The sequence below is a fragment of the Amblyomma mixtum genome, chromosome 6, assembly GCF_055824585.1.
Source record: "Amblyomma mixtum isolate Tamu chromosome 6, ASM5582458v1, whole genome shotgun sequence".
Lineage (NCBI taxonomy): Eukaryota > Metazoa > Arthropoda > Arachnida > Ixodida > Ixodidae > Amblyomma > Amblyomma mixtum.
Genome location: NC_143017.1, coordinates 160,577,460 through 160,605,389, shown reverse-complemented (window position 1 = coordinate 160,605,389; position 27,930 = coordinate 160,577,460). Strand labels below are relative to the sequence as shown.

Here is a 27,930-nt window from a genome sequence, read left to right as displayed (position 1 = left end):
TGCTCCGGTTTCATTCCCCAGCACATTGCTGCGAGCACTGCACATGCCCGAATGCACACTGACACCACTCAAAGGTGTGCAAAATCTCAGTATACTAAGCTCAGTGCTGCTCTTTTGACTCTATAGGTAATGAAGCCACCAATATAGCAGCACTCAATTGGCCTTTGAATCAATGGACTATCAGTCTGAGGGCACCTAATATAAACACCTAATTTTAGTTCTGTATTTTCTTCTTCCAAATGATGCATTAGACATTACAATACATGGATCATTATGTTGTATTTGCTTGCAACTGCTAAATATTTTAAATGTGAATTTCTTCTCTCATGCTGTTTCGATTTCATCAACCGAACGATGGCTGCGACGGATAGTTGGCCTTTAGGCCACGAGAGGCACAATAAAACCTTCAGTATAAATGCTGATATGCACTTTTAATTCACTAAAACACTTAAGCCAACCTGCTTAAATAACTGGAATGCCAACAAACAATGTATCAGTAGTTATATACCATTTTTTTTGTGCCTCACGTGACCTAAAGGCGAGCTACACATCACGACCATCGTTTGGTAGATGAAACCGAAACAGCATCAAGAAATTCGATTATAAATTATTTAGTGGTCGCAGGCAAATATCCCGCAGTGATCCATGTACATCACTGTCTAATGCATCATTGGAAAGAAAACACATGAGCAAAATTTCATGTCTGCAGAAATTGCATCCAACCATTTCTGCAGCTGGTCTGGTACCCCCCTCCTTCCTTTTCCTCTTTAAACAAATAAACCAATACCACCACCATTTCTACTGCCACATGCAGAGTGTACTATGGCAAATGAATTATTCTTGAAAAGACATGTAAAGTTGAAGATACGTTGAAAGTACCACTTGTCAACTATGCAACTGTTTGTAAATGGCAGGATTTGCAAGAGGAAATACTCATACCGTAAGCCCCATAGCGCAAACTGATAAAATTTATTGGTGTTGAACACACGCCATTCCGCCAGCACAACAATGAACAAAGAGGTTAGCACTACAGCCGCTATGTAAAAAAAAACATATAACTGTCCTGAGTAATTAGCTGCCCCATAAAAGCACTCAAAGCACTTCCAAGTTTTGATGGAACAAGAACTGTACAATCTCCACTGTGAAATGAAAATGGCTACTGGCCCCTGAACAAATTACAGCCCTCAGTACCATTTGGCTTCATCAGAATAATTATATTACAGAAGCAGGAGCAGCAGGCAGATACAGTACTAAAAAAAAATGCAACTATGTATACAGCAATGCTTGAAGGAAACAAATATCTAGCACATTAACATGAGCACTACTTTGTGCTTTCAGGAACAGATGCAATACTATTATCCCCTATTAAATAATGCAACTACTTATACTGTAGTGCTCATGGAAAACAACCCTGGTCTATCATATCAAAAAGAGACATAATATTCCTTGGTTTCAGAAAAAAAAACTTCAATATATACTGCTCTGGAAAATGAAACTATTTCAACAGAACCATTTCTAGAAAACAACTACTATCAACCACACTGAAAAGAAACCATTTTGTGCATTTGGGAATCGGAGCGGTACCAGCCCATTGCTAGCATTTCAATAAATCAAAAGTACAAAACAAAAATAAAATGTAAAAAATGAAGTTTGCAAATGATCAAACAAGTTGCATTTGTTAAAGATAGAAAGCACATCATTAGTATAGAGATCACAGCCTTATGATACATCAGGTAAAGCTTTGAACAACGCAGCCAGCATCATGGCTGAGACTAGATGGAAATAAAAAGTCAGGTAGCATAACATCATCATATCCAAGGTGGCCGAAGATATCTTGAGTTTCAAATGAGAAGCAGCCTATAAAAGTTCCGCAAATGCATGACTAGTGAACTGAGTGACAAGCACAAAAATAAGGAACAAAACAACATAACCATTCCATGACAACATGTTATATTTCTTCAGAACATAAGTGGCAAAACTGTAACAGATCTGTAGAATGAGGTTCATAAAACAAACATTACACTGTTCCAAAAGCAGTGAAAAACTGGTCCATAAAACATATAATGCACTCGTTCTAAAGAAGGCAAGATCAATACTGATGTAAACAGTGCCAAAGGCAGCATCGTGTCACAACAAGGAACACAAAGGAATCAGTGCAACAACACATCTGTGAGCTTCAGGTGCTGCACAATCGCACGCCAGCACTCACTGTTGAGTTTCTCCACCTGTGTGCCGTTTCCAGGATGGCATTTCACAGAATTCTGAATGACTCCAGTTATTTTGAGATAGTTGTCCTGCAGGAAATACTCAGCTGAAGTTAGGGCTAGCAATGCTTCAGCGTCTGTTTTCCCAGTAACTTTAATCAAATGAGCAAGAAGGCATGGCTTCCCCTGAAAAAGCTCAAAGGCTTCAGCATACTGCCTATCTGCCTGGGGTAGGATGACAAACTCAATCGCGCGGTTCAAAACGCCCCTGTTCCTTCGCAATGCTTCAAAGACAGTGAAGCTGCTGTCACAGCAAAGCAAATTGCGGGCTAGCTTAAATTTTACAATCAGCTTGTTCTGCCACATACCTTTTGCCAACTCCTCCACACTTTTAGGGGTGAAAAACGTGGAGGAGGACAGATAAAACTTAGTGGCCATCTTGTTGTGAGTCAGCAAGTAGCAAAGATCGTCTGCTGTTTTTTTTAACTGTCCGATGGTGCTGATGCCAATCTTCAGCTCAATTATGCTCTTGTTACCTGCAAGGGTGTACAGAACATTCTGGACTAAAGTTCCACTGTCCTTTTCAATATCTATGTTCAAGCATTTAATAGACCGACTGACCGTTAGCAATTCGCACAGATATGTGCCCCTTTTGCCAAGGTTCCCTTCAAAACGCGCTCTGAAAGTGCGAACGCACTTGCTGCAGCTGATCGCGTCAAAGAGCAGCTTGACATCCTTCTCTGGCAGGTGCTGAACACCAGGGAGGCACACTTCTTCAGGGCATACAGAGGGAGATGTCAGCACAGCCAACAAGCCAGGCATATCAGCCGCAACCCAGGGTAGCTGTACACGGTCATAACATTCACTCTCAACCATCTGCTTCGCCAAGGTTTCCCTGAAAGAAAAAAGCAAAAGTAAATTTGAGGTCTCCCAAATTCGTAGAGACAATGGGATTGCTTATTTCGCTCTTCAAATGCTTCCAGGTGCCACACATGTTGGCCGCCACTTTTAATGTAACAAAAGAATGCAGAGTAAAGCTAGCTCAGACATGCCTTTTGTAAGTTAAATGACCATTTTCAATTTCTAAAAACTAAAACATTGCCAACTTGCTTGGCACCAAGCCAGTTCCCAAAGAGCGACAGAGAGTGTTCACGAGAAACATTCAGATTCAAACAATAATTGGTTAAACTGCTCAACTGTGCATTATTAAACAGAAACAAACTGAGACAAGACTGAGACATGGGAAAACTGGCACATTTTAAAATTACAAACAGCCGCTCGGATTACCAGGAAAGTCTGTGTGTTGTAGGCTTTTAGTGCTCTTTTTCTTTTTAGAGCACAGCCCTTAGGCGCCAATTCTTGGCCCGCGCATTGTCGTCGTTGTCGGCATAATGGGCAGAGCTATGGCAAAGCAAGGAGCATGGCGAAGAATGAAAATACAACGATAATGAGGGGTGGGTGAGAACTGAAAAGTAGAGGAAGGGGTACCGCTGGAGAGAAAGCCAAAAGCGTAAGGTGGAAAGCGGAGGAGGAGGGTATGACATGGCCAGGAGAGAGGTGTCGTGCTCAGTTTTCGCCTAAACACATTTACAGGTAGCCACCCAGCTTACAACGCGCCCTGCAATCACCTGCGCAAAAGTGGCTGCAGAGGATGGGGTAGCAAGCTGATATCCCAGCAACCCCTCTCTGCTTCAGGCGGCACACGCAGGATGGTTTATGAAAAACGACGCACTGTCTTGCCCAAGTGAGGCAATTCCTTGCATGGATTTTGAGCCCCTTAATTGGTGCATAGGTGCGTGGCTGATTATGTTCGAATCAGCGTAAGATCTACCTAAAAACCACTAGTCACAACTAGTCGGCATGAATCAGCAGTCTTACTGTCAGCCAGCACATACATGGGAGTCTCTGGGGGCAGTCCTTGGAGTTTACACCATTTACCATGGGAACAGGCATGCACTATTCTGAATGTCAGTGCCATGTGCCACATAGCCCACTCCAAATAAAGATGCGTCTTTTAGTGGTTTCAGTGTTCCTCCGTGAAGCAATAACACGAGCACATTGCAACGCGTTCTCACAGGGAGCAGTGTTACGTCCTTTATTGCTGGTGGCAGGGTACAGACTGGCGGGGAAGCCGCCAACACGTGACACATGGTAGCTCAGGGTTGCTTGGCCCTAAAGATTGTCCCGCTATAACACTCCTCCCCCCTACGTCACGAAGTCCTTCAGATACGCAGGGCGGCTGCGTTGGCGCTGTGGTCGCTGGACTTGAAGGGAAGCACTCGCTTCACGGTCCTCACCACAGGAAGCAGATTCGGTACTGGGCGCTGCAGCCTCCTCCAGTCTTTCTCCTTGGTCCCGTCTTCCAGGGTCCTCTAGGCTTGAAGGAATGCCAAGCCCGGAACACCCTGCTGGGGAAGCAACCAGCGGTTCCTCCTCTTCACACATCCCAGAAGCGAAACTGTCCAATGCGTAGCTGGCAGAACGACTTCTGAGTTGGTCAACATGACGTCTCCATCGACGACCGTCCTTGGTGACGACCAAGTACGACACTGGTCCTGTGACAGCATCCACAATGCCCGGCAACCACTTGGGCCCATAGAGATAGTTGCGCACAAACACTCGATCCCCCACATCAAACAGTCGCACTGCCTGGCTACGGCGCTGCATCACCTGCTCTTGTTTCTGCTGCACACTGGACTGCAGGTCAGGATGCAGACGCTCTAACACAGTTGAAAGTTTCCTGCCCATTAGCAATTCGGCCGGGCTCTTGCCTGTTGTAGCATGAGGCAGGATATGCTGGGTCATTAAAAACCTAGCCAGACGTGTGTCGATATCGCCTCCAACCATTCGCTTGAGTACTCCCTTGGTTTCGCGCACCATGCGTTCTGCTTGACCATTCGAAGAAGGGTGATATGGGGCAACGGTCACATGTCGGATTTGATTCCGGCACATGAAGTCTCTGAACTCCTCCGAACAAAAGGCAGTGCCATTATCAGAAACAACAGTTTCTGGAATGCCATGGGTAGCCAAAAAGGAAACGAAGCTTCGCACAAACTGTAGCTGTCGACATGGAATTCATCCGGCACACTTCCAACCACTTTGAGTGAGAGTCCACCACAATGAGGAAAACTTTGCCTTGGAAGGGCCCAGCAAAATCGATGTGTAGTCTTGTCCAAGGACGCTTGGTGAATTCCCAAGGGTGAATCTTTGCAGCTGCTGGCGCAGACCTGGATTCCTGACAACGTGCACAGTCTCTCACTTTCTGCTCAACATCTCTGTCGATTCCTGGCCACCACACGGCTCCTCTGGCAAGCCCCTTCATCTTGACAATTCCTGGATGAGCTGTGTGAAGAATGTCCATGACATACGGTCGAGCTGGCTCTGGAATGACCACACGACTGCCCCACAGCAAACAACCTTGGTACACCGACAGTTCATGCTTGCGGCTCACAAACGCTGCAAACTCTTCTGGCAGCTTACCCTCTGGCCACCCATGCTGCACCCAATTGCAGACTCTAGCCAACAGCTTATCCCTTGACGTGAATCTTGCCACCTTCCTAGAGTTCCATGCTACTTCCGGCGCCATTTCCAGCATCCCTACTTCCCAAAGACGCTGCTCCTCTTCCTCTGCCCTACTGGCTCTCAGTGGTAAACGACTGAATGCATCAGCATTGGAAAGCTTCTCCGCTGGTCGATACTCAATTTCATAGTCATAAGCCGATAACATGAGGGTCCAACGCAGCATCCGTGGTGATAGCACCTGGGGAATGGGCTTGGCATGGTGCAACAGTCCTAAGAGAGGTTTGTGGTCTGTCACAATTTTGAAATGTCTCCCATATAGAAACTGATGATACTTCTTTATGCCAAAGCCGATGGCGAGCGCTTCTCGGTCTGTCTGGGCATAATTCCGTTCTGCCGCACTCATAGTTCTCGACGCATATGCAACCGGTCTCTCGCTGCCATCTTCGCACACATGACTCAACACAGCACCCAGTCCGTACGGGGATGCGTCACAGGCCAGCACTAGGGGTTTGTTGACATCATAGTGCACCAGAACATGTGATGACTGTAGCAGATCTTTCGCCTGGCGAAATGCTTCCGCCTCAGCTTCCATCCAACGCCACTCGCGACCCTTGTCCAACAGCCGGTACAGTGGCTCCAAGGCATGAGCTGCTCCTTTAAGAAACTTGTTGTAAAAGTTCAGAGCTCCTAAAAAGGCTTGAAGTTCCTTTTTGCATGTCGGCTCTGGGGCCTTGTGAATAGCACGCACCTTGTCTTCTGTCGGCTGCACACCTGCAGAGTTCACACGGAATCCCAAGTAACACACTTCCTCAACACCAAATTGACATTTGTCAAACTTTAGTCGCAGACCGTCTTCATGAATTCTTTTGAGCACTTCTTGTAAACGAGCATTGTGCTGCACCTCATCCTTTCCACCGATCAAGATGTCATCCAAGAACACAAGAACACCATCAATTCCATGCAACAGTTCTTCCATGTACCTCTGAAAGATAGCCACTGCCACTGCCACGCCAAATTGAAGACGGGTTACGCGGAACAGTCCCCGATGTGTTGTAACCGTCAACAAGTCAGCTGTTTCTTCATCAACAGTCTTCTGTTGATACGCCTGTCCGAGGTCTAGCCTTGAAAACTTCGAGCAACCTGCCAGCCTGGCAAACAGCTGCTCCGGTGTCGGCAGGGGATACGTCTCCCACTGCACTACACGATTGACTGTGCTCTTGTAGTCCCCACAGATCCTTATCGATCCATCTTTTTTGACAACTGGAACGACAGGTGTTGCCCACTTCGAGTGCCGCACAGGCTGGAAAATGCCTTGGCTCACCAACTTGTCCAGTGCTTCGTCCACCTTCGGTCTCAATGCAAACGGTACTTGTCGTGGCTTCAGAAATCGCGGCGGAGCTGCCGGGTTCACCTCTATGCGTACAGGAGGCCCTTTACTTGTCCCAAGTCCAGGCTCAAAGACTGAAGAATACTTCTTGAGCAAGGCTGTTGTTCCCCTACTGCCAGTTCGACTCGGCTCGTACACACTGTGAACACCACTCAGACTTATTCCCAAAGACTTGAACCAGTCCCTACCGAGAAGTCCGATACTAGCACCCTTAACCACCACCAATCGCAGGCGATGTTCCTGCCCCTTGAATTCCACCTTCACGGTCAGTTCACCCAACACTCGTAGTTCCTTGTTATTGTAAGCTCGGAGATGAAGAGTACTTGGGCGCAACGCCCTTTTCGATATTCGCAGCTTCTGCATAGTCCGGTCGTTGATGACTGAACACACTGCACCAGAGTCCACCTCCATCTCTAGGGGACTTCCGTTGACGCGCACTTCCACTCTCACGGCTGGCTCTTCACCAGACAGCACGAACACGTCGTAAACGTCCGACGCAGCATTCTTGTGACGGCCTCCACTGGCCCGTTTTTTGTTCTGAGAGTTGGGTTCAGCCGAAGCGCGAGCTGCCGCCTTCCTCCTGCATGCTCTCACTATGTGCCCTCGTTGCTTGCAGAAGTGGCACTGCATATTCATGAATGGGCAACTGCTTGGCGAATGCGCACCCTTGCAGCGGAAACATACGCTTGTGCTTCCAGGCGAACCAGCCTGCTTATGGGTACCCTCCTTGGCTGTCACTGGCGCAGAGACCTTCGCAACACACGGGTCGAAACGCTGCCCGCTCACGCTGCCAACTTCACACGATGCGGCACTGCCGCGAATTTGCTCGGTCTGTCGCTGCGCAGATTCCATTGCAATGGCTTTCTCCCGAGCTGTCGCAAACGTAAGCTCCGGCTCCGCCAGCAACCGACGCTGAAGGGTCTCGCTTCGCACCCCGCACACTAGCCGGTCGCGCAACATGTCATCGAGCGACGCACCGAAATCGCAGTGTTCCGAGAGACGTCGCAATTCTGCGATGTAGTCGGCAATTGACTCACCGGGCTGCTGTTGACGTGTGCCAAACTTGAAACGCTGTACTGTCACCGACGGTCGCGGCGAGAAGTGGTTTGAGAGACGCCTGACGATCTCATCGTAGGCCACGGCCGACGGCGCATCCGGAGAACAAAGGGAGCGAACGATGGCATACGTTGCTGGGCCGCAAACGCTGCAGAGCGTTGCTCGCTTCTTCTCGTTACCGTCGATGTCGTTTGCTTGAAAGAAAAATTCGAGGCGCTCCAAATACAAGGGCCAAGACGTCGCCTCTGTTGGAACGAATTCCCCAATCGTGCCCAGCGCAGTTGCCATTTTTACCTCGTCGCCAATTATATGTTACGTCCTTTATTGCTGGTGGCAGGGTACAGACTGGCGGGGAAGCCGCCAACACGTGACACATGGTAGCTCAGGGTTGCTTGGCCCTAAAGATTGTCCCGCTATAACAAGCAGAAAATGCAGGAGAGGACACCACAATCGGGCAAGGATTGTATCGCGCCATTCTGCACCATTGAGGAGGATTCATTGAGGAGGATTCACCTTGTGCGACAAAGCGGCAATGCATTGCATTGTACTCTTAAAGGGGTAGAGACACCAAATTTTTGTGTTGTATCTCTGGGTTGTAAATAATGCGTAGCGACTCAGTGAGCATGGAACACCATCTTAGAAGCATGAACTCGCATTATATAATTAATAATCGTACTATTTGTACCCAGCAGTTTCGGTTTCGGTTCGTAGTTGCCAGGTTTTGCCAGGCTCTTTCATGACGTAAAAAACCAGACAATGCGTTGTCACGTGGGCCCGGAAAGCCGTGACGTCGTGTAGGCATGTCGTCTGCTTGACACGCACGTGGTGCGCGTAAACACGGAGAGCCGGGCGGAGGGCAAGTCGAACAGCTCCGAGTCGGAAAGAAGAGTTTTATTTCGGCGAAGACACCGATTATGAGAAATCGCGGGATGACGCAGACGAGGAAGAAGACGCCGAGGTTCGAACCCCGACAACCACTTCATTTTTGATCCGCTGGCCAGCGATTCAGAAGAGGAGGCAGGCGTCAGGCCCGACGCAGCTCAGATTGTGCCAGCGAACACCGAGCGTGTAGGCAACGTCAAATGGTAAAGGCGCGTTCACACTACGCCGACGATCGGCCGATTTCAGTCTGGCGATGGTCGGCGGCAGCGATTTTCGTGCCGTCTGTCACACTGCGTAGACGCCGACCGAGCACCGGTCGTCGTCTGACGGGCGCATCGCCGTCGCGTCGCCGAGATAGCAGCCGTCGGCCGACCCGTGTGTCACACTCTGCCGACAACAGCGCCGACCTCACGCCGACGTTGTCCCATCCCGACAGCTCGACGCTGCTTCCTCGTGCGCGCTGCTCGTCTGCTAGCTCCGTTGATGAAGGCGTCGTGGAAATCGAACTTATCTTCTATTATGGGACGAGTTCGCACTAAAGCGATGTGAAGAGTAGGCCTTTTATTATAGCACAGTCGACTTCCAAAGCGCCATCAACTGCGGAAGCGAGACCACCTAGGCCTAGCGACGACTAGGGCAGCCTGGGACCAGCGCGCAGTTCAGGCGCGTTCACACTAGGCCGACGGGACCCCGAGGTCGACGCGACAGCGACGCCGACGGTCGCGTCGGCCAACCTGGTCGTTCCCTGACTAGCCAGTCACACTGCACCGACGACGACGACGACGCCCCAACGACCAAGTGTCGTCCTAGTGTGACAACGCCGCCGACCAAAACAAGACCCGTTGGCCGACGTGCCTTGGGCATATCGGTGGCCGAGCGAAAACATTCACCGACCAAAAACAAGTAGCGAGCTCAGAGCGGGAAGTGCAATCATTATTTAGACAAATAATGCACGCGCAGCAACATTCATCAAGCCATATGGCCACTTGGCCGACGCGCCGCACTGATCGTCGCTTGCGAACTGCCGCCCCACTGCAAGCAGGGACACGGAGCGGTGAGCATCGCTGCGCCGCTCTACCCGGTGTCGCCCGCAACCGGTGTCGCACTTCGCCGCCGTACAGCAGTCCCTCAGAAAGACTGCTCGAGCAGCGACAAAGCATGCCTGCTTATGTTTCGAGCTTTCGGCAACGGCATCGCTCGCGGGCGCTCCGGGCGACGAGCTCTTCTGCTGCCTGGTTGCCGTGGTCGTCGCTAGGCCTATAGCCTCTTCCGCATCGAAGTCGCAGCGGCCGGCGCTTCGGAAGTCGCCTGCGCTATAATAAAAGGCCTACTCTACACATCGCTTTACTGTCAACAGCATCATCTCACAATAAAATAATAGTATGGTAAATCTCCACGACGTCTTCAGCAGCGAAGCGAGCGGGCGCCAGGCGAGCCGGACCGCAACGTCGGGCCAGCGGCAACTGCGAGGCGGTTGTGGCAAAAAGTTTGCTCGTATCACAGTCGTTACCTTTGCCAGCAGCTCAGTATTCGTCAGCGATCCTCAAAAATGACACATTTTTCACATTTCTTATCCCAGGGTTTATTATTTACGTCAAGAACACACTTTAGCTCCTTTTTATGACGCCGGCAGACGGGATCCAGGCTGGCCGGCCGGCCGGCATGCTCGGCGTACTTCACGTTCGCACAAGAAAATACATAACATCCATGATACTAGAGAATGCTTCCTACATTAGAGCACGGGCAGTATGCCTCTGCAAAAGTGGATCTTTCGGCAACGACATCGCCTGCGGCAACGCCGGGCGTAAAGCACCATCGCGCTCGCGAGCGTGCAGGAAAAAAAAAGAGACTCGTGAGCACTCGTAACCAAGGTTGCTAGGCCGCGAAACCGCAAAACTTGGTCCCGTACGTCAGAAAACTGTGCAATGACGTAGGAAATACTTGCTTGTGTTTTCTTCTCTGTTCCTACGTCACATTGATGCACTAGCGATGGCTCAGACTTCAAGAGTGAGCATTTTCACAAACTTTAAAATGAAATTAAAATATGTTCTAGACCTCCCTTAAATTTAATATTTCGCTCTTATGGTCCTCACATACAAAGGAAACGTCTTTTGTACAACCTTGGAATTTGATGTCTCTACCCCTTTAAGGGAAGCTTAAGTGTCGTCCAAGTTTCTGCCGCACTCAAATTTCACAACAGGAAGTGTTGTAATCATTGATCAATTTTTTTATGGTGCTATTCCTAATATGAAACAGAAATATTTATATAAAAAGTGCTTTTGTTCATTTTCACTTAATCAGAAACTAACTTCTTTGCTACAACTTGTACATTTGCAGGTGAATGCAGCTCCACCTGACATGCAGCACATCAAACACATCAATCAGGATAGAGTTGAACCATGAACCACCATACGTGTAGGGTAGACTCAGAACATTAAGCGGTATCACGCTCAATCAGGATTGAAGTACCCATGTGACAATTGTTTTAGCGATTCACTTTGAGAACACGCACATACATAAGGTTCAGCCAACATCCACATTGGCTCAAGCATCAAAGAAGTTTTGCTTACTTGGCCCCTGAAGATACCTTCTAACTAGATCACGCAACACAAGACTTTTCAGTATCAGAAATGAAAAGTCATCCTTATGTTATAACTATGTGAAGGATGTTTCAGTTATTTATGAAAAATCCGGTGGACTTTTTTTCAGTGTTTACTCTAGTAATAAACACGCTCGCATAATAAATGCACCCTGCACCCCAATAAATGCAGCAGTTTGTTTTGGCATTATGAAGATGTTGAATGCTAGGAGGACCCCTTTCGGAATGCCGAAAGAACTATGCAATTCTGTAAACTGCTATGTGTCGAATCTCATGGCTACTATACCTGTTTACATCACCCAATGGGATGAAGAGTCAATAACAATGTTCCGCACAATATCCTAAGACCAATAGAAACCACACCTGCTCATGAATAGTCCTGTTTGATCTGGCATACAAGGATTGTAGCAAATTGTAGATGCTGGGCTTCACGCTGAATGGTGCCAGTTGTACTGGAGTAAACTGTAGTTGTACTGTCTATGGACAGCGCTATGGGCTGCTACAAGAGTTTGTGAGGGCAGCACCTGACACAATCATGCCAATATAACACCCTAACAGTACCTGCGTTGTTCGTACCTCTCGCTTAAGAAACATACTTTAACAACTCATCCGTGAAGAAACCACACCATAGATAAGAGGAGCTGAAAAAAGGTTTAAATCCACATGAGTTAACTGAAAAACACTTCTCTGGATGGAATAAGTACAAGACATCTGTAAATTTCTGTGCTGTGCTTTCAGCTTTGTGCATTGGCAATAAAGGGTTTTATACCTCGTCACAACTTTCATCTTGAACGCTATTCACCTCTTCATCACCTCTGCTTTTCTCCGCAGTGCAACTTATATAGTTTATTCATTTGTTCCTTACCTCATTAAGGATTGTATCATTTGATCTAGTAATGTAAAAATATTATGTCCACATAAAATAAATGCAAACTGCGATTTTTAGAGCTGCTAGACAGATTAGAAAAAACTGAGCTACAGAGCTTTTGTTTCTTTCATAGTGGTTATAGGAAAACGGGTCAAACCCAAAGTATTGCTGGTCTAATCTATGCGCTAGCTATGCGCCGCTACTGCGCATGCACAACTGGCAAGCTCGGCGGCGGCACCTCTGAGTCACCCGCGCAGCGACGGCGCGCCAGCTGTGCGCCGTGTGACGTCACTGCTCCTCGCGCATGCGCAGTATGGCCTTTCATCAGCTTCGCGAAACGACTCGGCGACTCGCGTAGTGTTGCTTTCGCAACAATAAGAAAAGGAAAGCAGAGGTGTGAAGCTTGCGTTACCTTTCTTGTTTTGAAGCTTTGAAGTCAGGAAATGTCAACTTCTTTAGAACCTTGTTTGTAACGAGAACCTTGCACAGTGCTGAAACTCCACTCATGGGCAGCCGTTCGCCTGAAATGTGAAGATGCTGCAATGTCGTGTTTTCGCGCAGAGCTTCTGCCAACTGCTTCAAGCTGGTGGAAGACACAGCAATATCAACAAGATATAGGTCACGAAGGCTGCCGTTTTTGCTCAGTGCTGATGCCAAAGCTTGTCCACAGCTCGCATTAATAATACAGTAAGATACCCGCAGTTCCTTCAAGGTAGCGCTGGCCTCCATGGCAGAAAACAAAGGTTCAGGTGTGCCCCCCTTTCTTGAAAATAACACGTGCAGCACTGTCAGTGATGAGTTGGCCTTCACGGCGTCAGCTATGACTGAAACCTGTCTCTCATCTCCAATGGGGTAGACACTGAGCTCTTTTAGAGCAGTAGACGATCGCAAAAGTTGCGCCACTGAGACCATGCTAGGGGAGCGCTTCCACGAGCTATCGCGCAGGGAAAGTTTCAGCGACTCGCATTTGGTAAGACACTGCATGGCGTAGCTGACGTTTCCCGGCAGCTTCATCTTGCTGATCTTGACCTTCTTCAGGGTGCTCGAATTCTGCCGCAACAATGTTTCCAGTTCAGCTGCATGCTTGAATTTGATCTTTGGTGCGCTGATCTGGAGCTCTTTAAGACCAGTGACTGCGTCCAGCCCTTGCAGTGAGTAGCAGTGTAGAGTGCGTTCGCCAATTATAGCATCCCATCCCAAATATTGCTTCAGGACTTCCAGGCGGCGCATACGGCGAACAGGCCCACTTTTTGGCTGAGGGTGCAAAGGGATGGGAAGTGGTTCCTCCCAATTATTATGAGAAACCACGCTAAGCCCGCCAATGCAGTTGTGATGCTCAAGAAGCCACGACAGTAAAAATGCGGCTTCGCGGTGAACAGTCCTTAACGGTCTCTCAACATTGATGACAGCACGTCGTATTGACTGCAGATGAAGCTTGCCTGGTTCGGGCTCAACAATCTCGAATGAGAGTCCATGCATCACTTTGTTCCAGGCACCAAGTTCCGCGCTCAGCCAACACCGCTGCCCAGGTCCCACCGCAGTGCAATCTCGTTCGAAGTCCAACTGATCATTCCAAGCGTCTACTGTCACTTCAGCGTCATAGTGGACACCAAGCGGGTGATCGACGCTAGCGCTTTTCTCACGAAAAGCTGACATTTTCAAAGCTTCTGTAGGCCTTAAATTAATAATTCAGCACGTTGACGGCACATCAAAGAGGCACGTGCGTTCTCTCCACGCACAAGTTGAGGCGTTGAAGCAAAGGTGTGTGCTTAAACACTGAACCCGAACGATGCGGACCAAATAGCGGACGCTAAAAACGGCAATTTCCTCGCTGGCGTCCCAGAACCCTCCTCGCAGCGCCGCCCGTCCTCCTCCTTTTCTCCGTTCTCCTCTTTTTTTCTTTCACAGCTGTTGCGCTCTTCGGTCTATTCCTCCGGCGAGTCTGCCTCCGCGCACCGCCGCCGCGAATCTGCGCGTCTTCTGGACCGCGGCCTGGTCAGCGCGCCTCTCAATGTGCTGACGCATGAACACGTAGATGGTGGTGGAAACGTTTATTGCCAATGATGTAAATCGTAGGGGCGCCTGGTTTGCCGCAAAAGTTTGCATGATGACGAGAATTGGTCTGGGTGTCGGGCATGCAGCAGTATTGGATATTGAGCAGTCCGGGTTTGTAGTTGTCGCCAATGTGCAGCCTGCGCTATGGACGGAGCGGGGGGTGCGTATTCCCTTCGTTTGTCTCGGTAATACGAGAGAATATCACGGAAGGAGACCAGGAAGTGCGCGGGCCGCGGGCGAACGGACCGTCGTGTGAATCGCCCTTTAACGCCATTTTAAGTACGTGCGCAGTCGCCTTCTTTGCGCGAGGAACGTGCCGGCCACACAAATGGCTCGAAGGGCAACGCGAAAATCGCGAGCCGGCCGCCCTAGAAGCTCACCAGGAGCAGAACAGCTGTGAAAGAAAATACGAGCAGAATCGCTTTATTAAGGCGAAAGCCTTGAATGACTCATACTGTCGTGAGCAGGGAATGCTAGCAAGTGTGTTCGAGTTCCGGCGAAGAAAAAAAAAACTTTATTGAGACTGGGAATCGAACCAGAGCGTTTGGCACTTCAAGGGTAGTCGCTGCCATTCCGCCACGAACACGGTTTGAGCAAGAAGAAAGGCAGATCTAGTGAACGCGCGGGTTTCGTGAGTGAAATAAAACAAATGAAAAAATTGCGAGTATGAAAAGAAACAGAAATATAAGAAATTAGATCATAAAACACGAATAATATTAGAGAAAAGGCACATCTAGTGAACGCACGGGTTTCGTGAGTGAAATAAAACAAATGAAAAAATTACGAGTATGAAAAGAAACAAAAATATAAGAAATTAGATCATAAAACACGAAAAATATTAGAGAAAAGGCACATCTAGTGAACGCACGGGTTTCGTGAGTGAAATAAAACAAATAGAAAATGCAAATATGAAAAGAAACAAAATAATAAAGAAATTAAACTATAAAACATGAAAAATATTAAAGAACACAGACCGCGTGGTCCAGAAGACGCGCAGATTCGCGGCGGCGGTGCGCGGAGGCAGACTCGCCGGAGGAATAGACCGAAGAGCGCAACAGCCGTGAAAGAAAAAAAGAGGAGAAGGGAGAAAAGGAGGACGACGGGCACATGGAGGAAAAAAAACTAAGGAGGGAGCATGACGTCACGCGGCCAGCGTTCGCAAGCCGAGTGTTTTGAAGTCGTTTTCTCCCTCAGTTTTTCGCTCTCCGAGCCGGTCCTTTATGTTTTGATTCCGGTATGTTTTAGTGCGCGCGTATGCGCGACCCGCGGCGCAGGCGTCTACAGCAAGGAAGTTGACCTACAACGCGCGCGCAGCGGGGCTAGACTTTACCGCACGCTATCACGTGGTGCGATCACAAGGGGACACACTAGGGCCATTTTTTTTTACCTACACTGGCTACAGTAGTGTAGCCAGTGTTATTGATTTCATTATACACTTGCTACACCAGTGTAGCCAGTGTAGGTAAAAAAAATGACCCTACTGTCTTTTTTTTTGCTATATCTTTACTTGTTAAGACGAGGCTTCAAGGTTGTCGCCGGACGCTCCCTCCTCAGTTTTTTTTCCTCCATGGACGGGCAGCGCTGCGAGGAGGGTTCTGGGACGCCAGCGAGGAAATTGCCCATAAAACTTGTTGGCTCATTCCTCGTTGGATGCTCGTTGGCGTCCCAGAACCCTCCTTGCAGCACCGTCTCTCCTCCACTCCCTTTCTCCTCTTTTTTTTCCTCTCTTCTCCTCTTTTTTTCTTTCACGGTTGTTGCGCTCTTCGGTCTATTCCTCCGCGTCCCGCCGCCGCGAATCTGCGCGTCTTCTGGACCACGCGGTCTGTGTTCTTTAATAATTTTCATGTTTTATAGTTTAATTGCTTTATTATTTTGTTTCTTTTCATATTTGCATTTTTTATTTGTTTTATTTCACTCACGAAACCCGCGCGTTCACTAGATGTGCCTTTTCGCTAATATTTTTCGTGTTTTATGATCTAATTTCTTTATATTTTTGTTTCTTTCATACTCGCAATTTTTTTATTTTATTTGACTCACGAAACCCGCGCGTTGACTACATCTGCCTTTATTCATGCTCAAACAGTTTTTAAGGTGAAAGCCTTTCATGCCTCATACCGTCGTTAGCAGCCGTGTCGGCAGATGTGTCCGCGTTTTGACGGGTGTCTACCGCTGCCTGGCAGCGCTACAACACGCTGTCGCGTTCCACTCCTAAAGGCGAAGCTTAAGCGTCATTAATTAGCAGTTAATTAGTATTTTTCATTTGTTTTATTCGACTCACGATACCCGTGCGTTCGTGCCTTTATTCATGCTCAAACCGTGTTCGTGGCGGAATGGCAGCGAAATAGTAGAGAAAAGGCACATCTAGTGAACGCACGGGTTTCGTAAGTGAAATAAAACAAATGAAAATGCAAATATGAAAAGAAACAAAATAATAAAGAAATTAAACTATAAAACATGAAAAATATTGAACACAGACCGCGTGGTCCAGAAGACGCGCAGATTCGCGGCGGCGGGGCGCAAAGCGCAACAGCCGTGAAAGAAAAAAAGAGAAGGAAGAAAAAAGAGGAGGAGGAGGGGAGCGGAGGAGGAGGAGCGGCGCTGCAAGGAGGGTTCTGGGACGCCAACGAGGAATGAGCCAACTTGTTGTTGTAGCCTTTGACAGAATGGCACATACCCACACTGGGGGATCGGCCAAGAATTGGGAGGTAAAGGTTGGTATTCACCTGTACATAGTAAAGGCAAAAGAAAAGCTTACAGCGCACAGAAAACTCGAACTTCAACGTCTTTGCAAAAAATGGCTGAGGCTTAGCTTAGGTTAAGCCTAGTCAGATGCGAAGCATATTGTCGCCGAGTTGCATATCGAGCACGCTGCTTGGCTAGATGTTCTTCACGCTCTTCATCAGTCTCTGTAGCGCGCCGCAACTTTTGCTTCTCATTCCAACGAGCAGCCCTGTCTCCAGGAGGCATCTCTATCCCATGTACGCCTAGCAGAGACCAGAATACGGCGGGTAAATTGAAATCCACCATTTTGAGAGAGCTGTGGCGCCATCTATGGGGCGCGCGGCAAAACGGCGGCACTGGACTGCCACGCGAGGCGCTCGCGCTCTTACGTTTCATAGAAGATTTTGTGACTGGTTCCTAGAACAATCATATAAGGTGAATTTCAACCTCATGCCAAGGTCGCTCTGCACATCTGGCGATGGCGGAGGCATTGCCCGGGTAAGTGCATGCATGTATGCTACCTTTGTGTGTAAAGTTTTTCCAATGTGATTTGCATGCTCAATATGTCATGTACTAATAAAATCACGCAATATATTTTACTTTCGCATTGTAAAATATGTTTTGAAGAGTTGTTTGGAGGTTCTGCGAAGTTTCACACCGCCAATGTCAGTTCATTTGTTACCTAGAGATTGGTTATTGAGTGCCAGAACCTCGTAGCGGCGCGAAAACTTCCGCTGCATTTCTTGCAAAGCAGGCAAATTATTAAAGCGAGTCGTTAATACGGAGGGCCTTCCTGTATTACAGGTCCCTACGCACGCACGCGCATAGCTTTTCTACAAGGGGAGCAGATCGCGAACTGCTTAATTGCTACTTGGACGATGTTCTTGCTACCAAGGCCATGCAGCAGTGTGTAGGAATCGTCACCGCTAAGCAGCCACTTCCGTCTAAGGTTTAAATATAATAACGGCTCTCACCGAGCCTTTTTTTTTAGCCAAGCCAAAGTGTAGATTGATTTATTTTACTTCTTGTCGTTCCAGAATATCACTGCCTGTGAATTATTACGCCGCTACAGATTCCGAATAGTTATGGAGACATGAATCTAGTTTAAAAAAACAATTAGGGGGCCACTTAAACATTCCCGTTAAGGCTAAGACGCGATAGCATTTCACACACACGGAGACTTTTTTTGTTTTAATTTTTGTTTTATTTTCTTTTGTGACCTTATTTCTTTGATACACTGGTACTTAGCATCAGCAAACAATGACTTTCGATTCTGAGCAGTTTGACACTTTTGAAAGCGTCTTTTATTTTTTTTTCGATTATTTCAAATAATTGTTTGATCAGTTCCACACTACTTTTTCTTACCATCATCAAGTTTTGGTGTTCTATTCTGAGCAATTTGGAACCGTCGAACATATTTTTCATTTTTTCGATTATTTCAATAAATTGATCGTTTACAGAGTCCAAATTTCCTTTATTAGCGTCAACAAGCACTGGCTTTTCATCCTGTTCATTTTGTCACATTTTAGCGCCCACCCTACCAATTTTTTCACCTTTAATTCATAAGGTATTACAATGATTTCATTCACTCGTGATTGCCTATCACACATCAATCAGTCATCAATGGCTAGAGCCACAAATTATCATACAATTTTTTTTTTTGCGCAGCCTCCCCATTATTTCCGACAAGCAGTGCCAACCACTACTAATGGGTTGACGGCTTTGCGACCGAACGAGCTCTTTAGGCTATTACTTGAAGTTACTTTCCCAAATTATGTCCAGACATTCTGCTGGTTGTATGCGTGGAATAGATCACCATCAGTGTATTTCGTCGTGGTCCTGAAATGCTCTTCTTGCATTTTGCAGACACTGTATCCATTCCAGACACCACAGACTGGGTTGAGGAGATGAAAATGTGGCCTTCTCTACAGGAACACCAGATCATATACTACCTCCTAAAGACTAAGGCTTGCGATCTGGAAGAAGTAAATGCTATCAAGAGTACTGAAGCATACAATTACGTGGAAAGCGGGAAGGTTGGTTGCCTGCTGGCACACAGGGACCCATCTCAAAACCGCATTTTTCTCAAGGGTGAAGTTCAGAGGTCCCAAGCAGTTAATTTGCCTCCACATAAAGCTTGGGTTTGTTTGACATCGACAGGCACAGTTGTCACAGCTGACTGCACTTGTATGGCAGGTGCTGCACGTGTTTGCAGTCGCACCGGCATTTTAACGAAAATCAACTTACTCTTGCATTTGCGCTGGGAACATAGTCCTTTCTATGAACCGCAGTAATCCACTTGTGGCGGAGCTCGGCGTTTTTTGTGCCCGGCGGAAAGCGATGCAGGCTGAATATGCCACAGCGGCACAACTCGCGACGTACGCCGTGCTCGTCGCAAACGGTGGTCAGCAGCCTGCTTCTTTTCCGTTTGTTATTTGCACATCCATAAATGGCGCAGTGAAGCCCTGATGAAGTTTTGTACTTCGTTGCGGCAGGAATAGACATATTGGCTCATCGAAAAGCACCGCAGACACACACACCCACGTACACGCGAACGCGTTCTGGCAGTCCAGCAAAGATGGCGGCCGGTCGCTGGGTTCCGGAGTATGCGCATGGCTCGTCCGGTTCGAGAGTATCGTATTCTGGTCTTCCAGCATCACGTGTTCACTACAGCGCACCTAGCGGCAGAAGCAGGAAACACATTGGTCGCGACGCCTCGCGTATAGTGCCTAGAGTATTCTAGGCACTATACCTCGCGCGACGGCGCGAGCTGGGGCCCCGTTTCTTCTATGTCGTTACGTCACGCATCACGTGGTCCTCCTTGGTCGCGACGCCTCGCGCGACGGCGCGAGCTGGGCCCCCGTTTCTCATCTGCTGTGACGTCACGCACCACGTGGTCATCCTTGGTCACGACGCCTCGCGCGACGGCGCGAGTTGGGCCCCCGTTTCTCATCTGCTGTGACGTCACGCATCACGTGGTATGACATGGAGGTCACGAAAGGTCAATGGTAACGACACCGCCGCGCTCGAGGAGCTGGGTTGGGCTATTTTAGTATGCTTCGCATAAAAGTTGAGCACGTCGCTGCAACACTGCCTTCGGCCCTCCGTCGAAAAAGTTCGTTGCGCTAGTTGTGCGCCACGCGATTGAATTTTTTCTCTCTCCTGGTCTCCGCTGCCTCTGCTCAATTTCTGTTTCGGTTCCGTTTCTGTTGTTTGAGTGCCACAAACAATAATAAACTCCGGCGCAAAGCATTGTTTAAAATGCTCTTGCCTGTAATAGCGCTCAAAACTGCCTTCAAAAATGCTAAAGAAATAGCTGATCTGATGAAGTGCTGATCACCGCATGGCAATTCAGCCTGAGGCACCTATCTTTTGGGTGTGTGTTGACAGCATTTTAAAGATGCGCAAGGCATTTGCATAGATTACTACATGATATTCTTCTACGACCGATAAACAATTTACAATTCAATTTCTTTCTCGTGCTGCTTCGGTTTCTGTTTCACCATACGAACTTTAGTGACTAGAATATACCGACAGTTCGTCGATCACAAAAAATAAAAAAAAAATAGGCAGTGGCTTAGCTCTGGTTAAGCCTGGATATACAAGCGAAAAGCTGCAGTTGTGCTTGGTTTGACGTCATGGCTGTCGCAGTTGGCGCACAATGTACTGGGAGCACCACGATAACGGTGGTGGCGTTCGGCCGTCCACACGCTGCCTGTACGGTGGCGGAGGAGGAGACGCGCGTGTAGTGAATACGGTGCTGTCTTAGAAGGTTGCTTTAGAGGCATGTGGTGTCCATTCCTTTCGGGTGTACACCAATATATGAGAGACAGTCATTTCCATTTCTTAAAACCAATTTTCATTTCATTTCATTTTCCTTAAGGCCCTTACGGCGCGGTTCGGGTATCAAACGAGATATGAGAGAGAGACAGACTTCGTTTCCTTCCTTAAAACGAATTTTCTTTTCATTTTCCTTCCCTTACGGCGCGGTTCGGGCGTCCACCGAAATATGAGAGTTTCCTGGCGCACGTTTGTCTTTTATTTATTTTTTATTTGTGCCGCGTGTGACGTCACTCGGTTTCGCGCATGCGCAGCTGTGGCAAATCTTGGCTCCGACGGCTCACGCGAAGCGCGGCTGTGGTGCGGGTAGCGAAGCTTTTCGCTTCAAAAATTCTCTCGGCCTAACCCCTTGCTTGTTCTGGCTTCAATTTCGCACAAAAGTGGCATTTGGCGTTTAGTTCTGTTTCACACTTCGTTTAGATGAGGCACTTGCCTGATTCGGTCAGAATTAATCGAAAAATTCAGGGGGAACTTTGACGATCTGAAGTGCGCGTGGCGAAATCATTTCCACGCAACTTTGGCTGCTACTTGCGCAGTATATATGAGACGACGGCCGTAGGCACACACGAGGCGGCTATGGGGCGACTTGGATTGGCAGTCATAACTAATTAGCTGATGACTAGCTAGTCATGATTAGTTACTGACTAACTAGTCATGATTGGTAAATGACTAACTGGTCGTGGCTAATTAGCTGATGGCCGGTTAATGACTAGTTAGTCATGCCTAATTAGTTGATGGCTGATTAATGACCAGTTAGTCATGACTTGTCACTAGTAATGACTAGTTATGACTTCCACTTCAGATGTAACGGACAGACGGAGAGTTATGGCCGCGAGTATGAGCCATTAAAGGCTTTCGCCTTAAAATCTCCACCGCCTGCGGTGACGGCTGACCGAAACGGCAAGCCTGCACAGCAGTCGTACCCGCAGTGCCATCTGTGACCGCCGGAGGAACGACCGCTCTACCACTGAGGCTACGGTGAAACGAAACAGGGGTGATTGGATTGGATTGGAGTAAACTTTATTTGTGCCTGCAGTTGGACGCTCGCGCGCCCCGACGAGGGCCTACGTCGTCTACGAGGCTGCCGTTACTCGGCGCGGGTCTCCGCTCGCCGTTGCCGGCTCGCTGGATCCCTGCCTTTCGAGCGCCCCGAGGACCTGCTGGACGGCCCATAGCTGTTGGTCATGGTCGTTGCTCTTCGCGGCTGCCTCCAGCCGCGGCGGGATTGTTCCTGATCTTGCTTCCTTTGGATTTTTGATGCAGTCCCACAGGATGTGCGTGTGATCTGCCGGCTCCCTCCGGCAGACTCTACACGTATCGGTCGGGTAGGTCTCGGGGTACATGCGATGCATCAGTCTCGGGCTCGGTAGCGATCCGGTCTGGAGCTGTCTCAGTAGTACCGCCTCCGCTCGACTCAGCCTCGGGTGCGGGGGTGGGAGAGTCCTGCGAGCCAGGCGGTAGGCCTTCGTGATTTCGCTGTAGTCGGTCATGCGGTCCTTGGCTCCGAACCACGTCGGACGGTCTGTTGCCGGGGCGCGGTTGGTTAGCGCTCGCGCCGCTGCATGTGCCGTCTCATTGTGGTTCGCACTGCGTTCCGACGCGTCGCCCGCGTGCGCCGGAAACCACTTGATTCTTACTCTTCTGTCTTGCAGTTTAGTCGCTCGTAGTACGCGCTCGGCCTCCCTGCAGACTTGGCCTTTGGCGAAGTTTCGCACCGCCTGTCTCGAGTCACTCAGCACCGTGTAGCAGTCTGCGTCGGCAATGGCCAGGGCGATGGCCACCTCCTCCGCTTGTTCCGCTCCGGCGCCTCTCACGCTCGCTGCCGTCTTCGTGGCGCCGGTCGACGCCTCTATGACGACCGCTGCGAAGGCGTTCCGTTGGTATTCGGCCGCGTCCACGTACCGCGCGTGCTCGTCGTTGGCGTGCAGGTCGATGAGAGCCTTGGCCCTCGCCGCTCTTCTTTCCTTGTTATACTCGGGGTTCATGTTCTTGGGTATGGGGTCGATTCTGGTCTGGCGTCGGACCTCTTCGGGGACGGGGAGCTTCGTCTGCGCGTCGTTCGAGTGTCCTATTCCCAGGTCGTCCAGTATCTTCCTCCCGGCTTTGGTCGTGGACAGCCGCTCCAGTTGAGAGGTCCGTTGCGCTTCGGCTATTTCTTCGAGCGTGTTGTGGATCCCGAGTTGTAAGAGGCGGGTCGTGCTCGTGGACTCGAACAGGCCCAGCGCCGCCTTGTACGCTCTCCTGATGATTACATTAATTTTGTTGCGTTCGTGTTGCAGCCATCTATGGTAGGCTGCAACGTACGCGACGTGGCTGATGATGAAGGATTGGACGAGCCTGATTAGGCTCTCCTCTCTCATGCCAGCCTTCCGGGAAGTTACTCTTTTGAGGAGTCGCATAGCGTTGGCCGCTTTTGCCGTGAGACGGGCGATGGTTTCGCCGTTTCTTCCATGCTTTTCGATGACCATGCCTAGGATCCTGATTTTGCTGACCTCGGGGATCACGTTGCCGGATTTGGTTACGATTCTGATTTTTTCGCATTCGCGTTGTCTGCTCTTGCATCTGCCATTGTTGGTAGGTGGGAGTATGAGGAGCTCCGATTTGCTCGGCGAACATCTCAAGCCGGTGCCTTCCAGGTGGTCTTCTATCGCGTCGACGGCTGCTTGCAGAGCGCCCTCGATGTGGGCGTCACTGCCGCCGGTCACCCACAGTGTGATATCGTCCGCGTAGATGGTGTGCCTGACGTCTTCGATGTCCGCGAGCTTCTCGGCCACTCCGATCATTACCAGGTTGAACAGCATCGGCGAAATGACCGATCCCTGCGGTGTGCCGGTGCTCCCGAGCTTCTTCTCTTGCGTTTGTAGGTCGCCTGCTCGTAGCTGGGCGGTCCTGTCCGTGAGGAAGTCCTTGATGTAGTTGTAGGATCTTTCGCCCATGTTGAGCTTAGAGACTTGGGACAGAATCGCCGAGTGTTTCACATTATCAAAGGCGCTCTTTAGGTCGAGACCCAGGATTGCCTTGTTGTCGCGGGCGCTGCCGCCATTGTCTATGATTTGGTATTTGAGCTGCAGCATCGCGTCCTGCGTGCTGAGGTGCTGTCTAAAGCCGATCACCGTGGCCGGATACAGCCCCTCTCGTTCCAGGTAGTCTTGCCACCTGTTGAGCAGGACGTGCTCCAGCACCTTGCCCACGCAGGACGTGAGCGAGATGGGCCGAAGGTTGTCCGTGTCCGGTGGCTTCCCCGGCTTGGGTATCAGGATAGTCTTGGCTGTCTTCCACTGCTTTGGTAGCGCAGCCGCTCTCCAGCACTTGTTGAAGTATTTTGCGAGGTTCTCAATCGAGCCGTCGTCGAGGTTCTTGAGCGCCTTGTTCGTGACGAGGTCCGGGCCAGCTGCCGACCGGCTGTTGAGGGCGTGCAGGGCCGCGCGGACCTCCTCGACGTCGATGTCACGATCGAGCTTCGCGTTGGGTAGGCCGCCGTACGGCGCGTGTTGTTCGGTGGGCGTAGTGGGCAGGTATTTGTCATTGATGCGCCTGGTGACTGCATCAGCACCCAGTACCGAGACATCCCGATGTATGAGCTTGGCGTGATGAGGGTGAAGTCGAGTTCCATGGCGTCTTGGTACAGGTCGCGGCCCTTTGCTGTGTACTTGTTGTAGCCCCAGGCTGGGTTCATCGCGTTGAAGTCGCCGCAGACGATTAGCGTGTTGCGGCCTGCCGCGGTGCTAGCTCTGTGTAGTATTGTTTTGAATCTCTGTTTTCTCTGCGATGGGTTGCTGTATATGTTGAGCAGAAAAATGCTTCCTTTTCTCTTCTTGCCCGGGATGATTTCGGTGAGTGTGTGCTCGATCTTCATATTGCTTTGCAGCTCGTGCTCAACGAACGTGATTCCTTTCCTGACCAGGGTGCACAGGCCTCTCCCGTCGGGCTGGCCCTTGTGCACTCTGTAGCCGGGCAGGGACGGTGCGTCGGTGAGCGTTTCTTGTAATAGGATCACGTCTGGTTTGCGCGCGGCATGTGCGATGTGCTGTTGGATGACTGCCTTCTTCCTTCCGAGGCCGCGACAGTTCCACTGCCACGCTGTTACGGCTGCTGCTGCTGTTGCGTTGGCAGCCATGGTTGCGTTGGTGTGTACGCGGTTCCCTGGTTGGGTGGGTGTTGCGCGAAGAGGGGCGCAAACGTCGGGTGGCTCACTATCGGCTGTAGGGTCCTTTCGATGTAGGCGAATCTGTTCGTGTTCTCGGCTTGGTAGATCTCCATTGTTTGTTTCATTGCTGTCACTGCTGCGATGTTCGCCGTGATTAATTGTTCGAGTTTGGTGAACGTCGCTTCGAATTTGGCCTCGGGGTTGTCGATTCGATTGTTCTCTGTTTGCTTGCGCGTGGCCTCGACGGCTCGCTTCTTAGGTGCCGGTTCCTCTACGGCTGTCTCCTGGGTGTTCATGGTTGTTTCGTCGGTCGTGCTTGTGCTTGGCGTGAGTCTCTGTGGAGGCTCGTTGTTGCATTGCAGCAGCTTACGGATCTCGGCGATCTCTCTCGTGAGGCTGTTGATGGTCGTGCGCAGCGCCGCGTTCTCTTGTCTTAATGTCTCGTTGGCTTCTCGCATCTTGTTTATATCGTCTTTCTTCGTGGCTTCGGTGATTTTATGCGCGTTCCTTATATTGTTCCCTTTAGCTGCTTCAGCCCAGCTGACTCGCTCACGTGATGGTGACCTTTTCCTACTGAGGCTTCTCTTGCAGCTGCTGTCTCTGGAATGTGGTGCGCGGTTCTCAGATGAAGTCCTTGACTTTCCCGCAGCTGGCGGCTTGTCGAGTGGCGGGAAATCGCTCTCCGACAGCAGCTGGCGTTCGGCCTGTCGGCGCTCCCATTGGCGCTTGCGCACTACGTAGGGGATCTTGTATTTCGCCTTGCACGTTCGGTCTCCGGTCGGGTGTTCGTCCCCGCACAGCTTACATTTAGGGGTACAGCGATGGTCTTCTTTGGGGTTGGCGAGTCCGCAGGCCAGGCACGTCTTGATATTGGGGGTCGGGCACACGTCCTTTCGGTGTCCCACTCGGCCGCACTGCTTGCAAACGTCGATCTGTTTCCTGTAGAGGCGGCACGGTATCAGGGTGACTCCGTATCGGACGAAGTTCGGTACCTTGGGTCCCTGGAACACCACGATCGCGGTGGTCGTGCTGCCGATCCTCTTTGCGCCCACTGCTAGCGGGTTTCTCTCGTTGACGATGTTCCTATCTATCTCTTCGGTGCTCGCATCGATGGGGATGCCTCTGATGATGCCCTTTACGGTGTCGTGAGGAGCCGTGCGATATGCGCTGACTTCGTAGGAGTTGTCTTGAATATAGATTTCCTGGATTTTAGCGTACCTAGCCGCGTTGTCTTCGTTCGGTGTACTGACGACCATGATGTTCTGTTGCGTGTTGGGGCAGATGGTGTCCGCGGCGCTTTCCTCGCTCGTGATCTTGGCCGCGGCGAGTATGGCCGCAGCGACGGTGGTGGTGCCGGTCTTGACGATGTCCAGTCCCCCTCTGGGTCTGACGACTATCTTGCTCTCTTCCAGTGGCATGGCTGGCATGCGTGCTGCCTTGATGGCCGAGGCTCTGACGTTCTTGTGGAATTTCGATTTCGGGCTTGTTTGACTCCCGCCGGGTCCGTCAGGCTTGCCGCCGTCGGGGGTCCGCTGGCGCAGCCTCGACATGCGTTCCCCCGCGAGCGTCCATCCGGCGTCGTTGTGGTATTCCTCTGGTGATATCTCTTTGCCTTGAACTTGAACGCACATTTGGTTGTCTACAATCATTGTAGACGTAGCGGACGCCTCCCTCGTCGTAACGGACGCCTCCATCTCGGCCGCCGCCGAGGAGTACGGTTGAACTTGAACGCACATTTGGTTGTCCACGATCATTGTAGACGTAGCGGACGCCTCACTCGTCGTAACGGACGCCTCCATGTCGGCCGCCGCCGAGGAGTGCGGCAGGCGGCGACCGGTGCGACGGTGCTGGGCCTAGCGTCCGCGGGACAAGCTTAGGCCTAGCACACTTTCACACGGCAGCGGTAGAAAAAGTCACAAAATTTGGCAAAGAAAAACGCACCTCTAGGGTCAGCTGGTATCGGTCGATGCCGCTCGCCTTCACGGACACATTGGTGCAAGGAAAACTTTGTTTCGAGGCAATTAGCACTGCGTAATTGGTTAGCAGTGACAGAGCCGATGTGAACACGTCTGCTCCGGCGGCATGGAGCCAGCGTTCCCAAACAGGGGTGAAAGCGGCTGCGCGGTTGGTTTGAAAGTGCTTTCTCGGCTATTTTATCAAAATTGGGTGCAGAAAACATTGTTGCATGCAACTGCTCCCCTCCCCGCACCTTGCGTTTCCTCCATGTTGCGTTTCTCCCATGAGTTTCTCCGCAGCTATACCGCAGCATCCCCTGCCTCTCCGCACGGTTCGTCTGGAAGGCACATGATGACGCAACCCGCATCAATACGGCGGAAGCTGGCAGTTTCAATTCGCCGTCGCCACAGACGATGAAGATTTCGGATTACGTTTGACCGAATCAGGCAAGTACTCGACCCAAACATAATATAAAACAAAACTGACCGCCAAATGCCACCTTAGCGCAAATTTTGATCCCCAACAATTGGGCGGTTAAGCCGAGGAAATTTTTTTCTCGATTTTTCGCTGATTGACGCAACAGTCGGTCCTGTTCATTCTAAGCACTACAGCCAAACGATGACTGGACGTTAGTGGGTCACGTGAGGAATAAAAGAAGCTGCTATATAATCATTGCTTCAGCGTTTTAATTCA

The 27,930-nt window shown here is 49.9% G+C and overlaps 2 protein-coding genes across 3 annotated transcripts; both read right to left on the bottom strand.

The window, feature by feature from the left end:
* Positions 1-950: 950 nt before the first annotated feature.
* LOC149340995 (uncharacterized) lies at positions 951-14,354 on the bottom strand. Of its 2 annotated transcripts, none has more exons than XM_089549954.1 (2): positions 12,931-14,354; positions 951-3,099 (listed from the first exon to the last, which is right to left on the bottom strand). In XM_089549954.1, exons 1-2 carry the CDS (start codon positions 14,172-14,174, stop codon positions 2,151-2,153), a joined length of 2,193 nt encoding a protein of 730 aa, XP_089406080.1. In that variant the 5' UTR covers positions 14,175-14,354; the 3' UTR covers positions 951-2,150. The 2 variants fall into 2 exon arrangements, with proteins under 2 accessions (XP_089406080.1, XP_089406079.1); XM_089549953.1 differs by lacking the exon at positions 12,931-14,354 and adding an exon at positions 6,707-8,134.
* A 10,862-nt stretch (positions 14,355-25,216) lies between these two features.
* Positions 25,217-27,377, bottom strand: LOC149340994 (uncharacterized). The gene has a single exon (XM_089549948.1). It carries the CDS (start codon positions 27,078-27,080, stop codon positions 25,218-25,220), a length of 1,863 nt encoding a protein of 620 aa, XP_089406074.1. The 5' UTR covers positions 27,081-27,377; the 3' UTR covers position 25,217.
* Between the last annotated feature and the right edge of the window lie 553 nt (positions 27,378-27,930).